Source organism: Mesitornis unicolor, unplaced genomic scaffold, assembly GCF_000695765.1.
Source record: "Mesitornis unicolor isolate BGI_N332 unplaced genomic scaffold, ASM69576v1 scaffold30243, whole genome shotgun sequence".
In the NCBI taxonomy this organism is placed as follows: Eukaryota; Metazoa; Chordata; class Aves; order Mesitornithiformes; family Mesitornithidae; genus Mesitornis; species Mesitornis unicolor.
In genome coordinates, this window is record NW_010173123.1 from 1 (window position 1) to 2,109 (window position 2,109).

General features: G+C 39.2%; 1 protein-coding gene across 1 annotated transcript; it reads left to right on the top strand.

Annotated features, from left to right (window-relative positions):
• Positions 1–93: 93 nt before the first annotated feature.
• On the top strand, positions 94–1,425 carry IL12A (interleukin 12A; the record flags this gene model as incomplete). The annotated part of the gene is made up of 3 exons (XM_010180610.1): positions 94–135; positions 239–343; positions 1,261–1,425. Coding segments are annotated over 3 exons (312 nt in total), but the record flags the coding sequence as incomplete, so codon positions are not given.
• Between the last annotated feature and the right edge of the window lie 684 nt (positions 1,426–2,109).

The following is a 2,109-nucleotide window of genomic DNA, read 5'->3' on the forward strand; positions in this document are numbered from 1 at the left end:
TATATAAAGTTTCCACATCAAATTTTAATGGAAAAGCTGTATAATTCACACTTCCACAAAATCACCATGTCTCATTTCTTCTTTAATTTGCAGACTAGAAACTGTCCAGTGCTGGAAAGATCTACTTTTGATACGGTAAATTGCAAGTTTCCCAAAATAACCCCTTCTTTTGTTTGTTTTACATTTAAAACATTTAACAACAGATTCCCACATTTCCTAATAATTCTGCCTTTTGCAGAGTCAGTGCCTGCAGGGCATCTACGAGGACCTGAACGCCTACAGGACAGAGCTGAAGAACTTTGATGATCAGAAGGTGCTGACAACTATTGATGAAATGATGAAAGTAAGTATTTCTGCCTCCTGCCTTTCTACTTATTCTGCCTTAAAACTGAGTTCTCAGCCCAGTGCGCTCCGTTCTGTAGTCAGTAAATAATGAACTTTGTTCAATTTGGTAATTTTTTAAAGTTGTTTGTTGCTGTTCATCCTAGAAGGGACTTGATTCTTAGGAATTTGTGTCTCACCTCATATTTTTGCCTTGCTGATACAGTCAGTACATTGGGACCGTGATGTACGGCTCCTTGGCAGCCCTTGTCCTTTCACACTGCTCCACTCTCACAAGGAGATGGGGTACAGGATTTTTCTGTCAGTTCCTACAGAGCTGCCGAGAACTCAAAAACAGAGTAAAAAATAAGCGTAAAAGGGATTTAGCCCTAGTTCTCTTCCAGATACTGAAATATAATACACCTGGTATACTGAATATGAAATAGGATGTGTGAATTTTGGTAACTATTGTTAGTGAGTACAAGAAATAGATGTTAAAAGCATGTTTGTTTGTTTAACAAAAGTTATTTAAAAAAAATTAATTGCCTTTCTATTGACAGAGTCTCCCCATAGCCCGGAGACTCTGGCCACAGGCAGATGAGCCCAGTCACAGGGGTCACTAGGCAAAGCCTGCCATAGGGTATTGTTTAAAAAGCATCTTTATTCCTGGGCAGAAAGAGCCTTTGTGCACAAATGGACATATTTGTCTCAAGGAAAATACAGCTGTGCATCCTAAGCCTATTAATTATACCACTGAATATTTCAAATTTTATCCTAAGTCTATTATTTGATTATTTATTTCAAATTTTTCATGGATGAGAATATGTTCATATTTCTAAGCCTTGTCATTTATCACTCGGCAGGTGAAAAAATCTAAAGAGGTTTTTTTTTTAGAGGTCCTTTCTGGTGATAGTTTGTAATACCCCGACCTCTTTCCAGGTGCTGAAGACCAGTGGTGGGAGTGTGCCACAGCAGCTGGCGGGCACAGGGCTCACCTCCTTCAAGGAGAGGCTGAGGCTCTGTGGTGTCCTTCACGCCTTCCTAATCCGCACCGTCACCATCAACAGGATGATGAACTACCTGGCCTCCCCAGAGAGCTCATAAGCACCCAGCCCTTGGGTAGAGGTTTGACCTAAGGATGCTATGAAGAAAAAATAGGGTCAATCCCCTGCAAGGTGGTTGAGAGCTTTTTAGGAATTGAGCACATGGTATTTCACAGAGTTTCTTATAAATCATGTTTTAGTGAACTGCTGTCAGCACCTTTTAAGCTACCGTGGTTAAACTTCTGGATTTCTAGAAAATAAGCTACATCAGAGTACCTAACTGTTCTCAACCCACCCAACACTCAACTGTAATTTGCCTTAACTGTTTTATTTATTCAGCCATAACTTTCAGAAATTGAATCATATTTATAATAATCAAATTATTTATTACATTCTTTATTTATTCTATTTATTGCCTAATAAAATTAAAGTTTGCGTAAAAAAATGCGGTGACTTTTTTTTCCTCTTTGAGATAACATGAATCAACACAATAATGTCATATTGATCACCCTTTTAAAATACTTCAAATACCGCTGGCACATAAGCAGTATACCACAGTAACATCCAGCATTGGTACCACGTCTTAAAATCCCATTTCCGTCTCCTTACTTACATCAGACGTGTTTGTTGTGGATTTTCTTTTTTTGTGTGTTTTTAGGCTCTCTTCCCTTACTTGTTTTCTCCAAGCTCTGCCCTCCCATCTCTTTGGAGACCCCCGAGCAGCCCCATTTGATGCCGAGGGGCT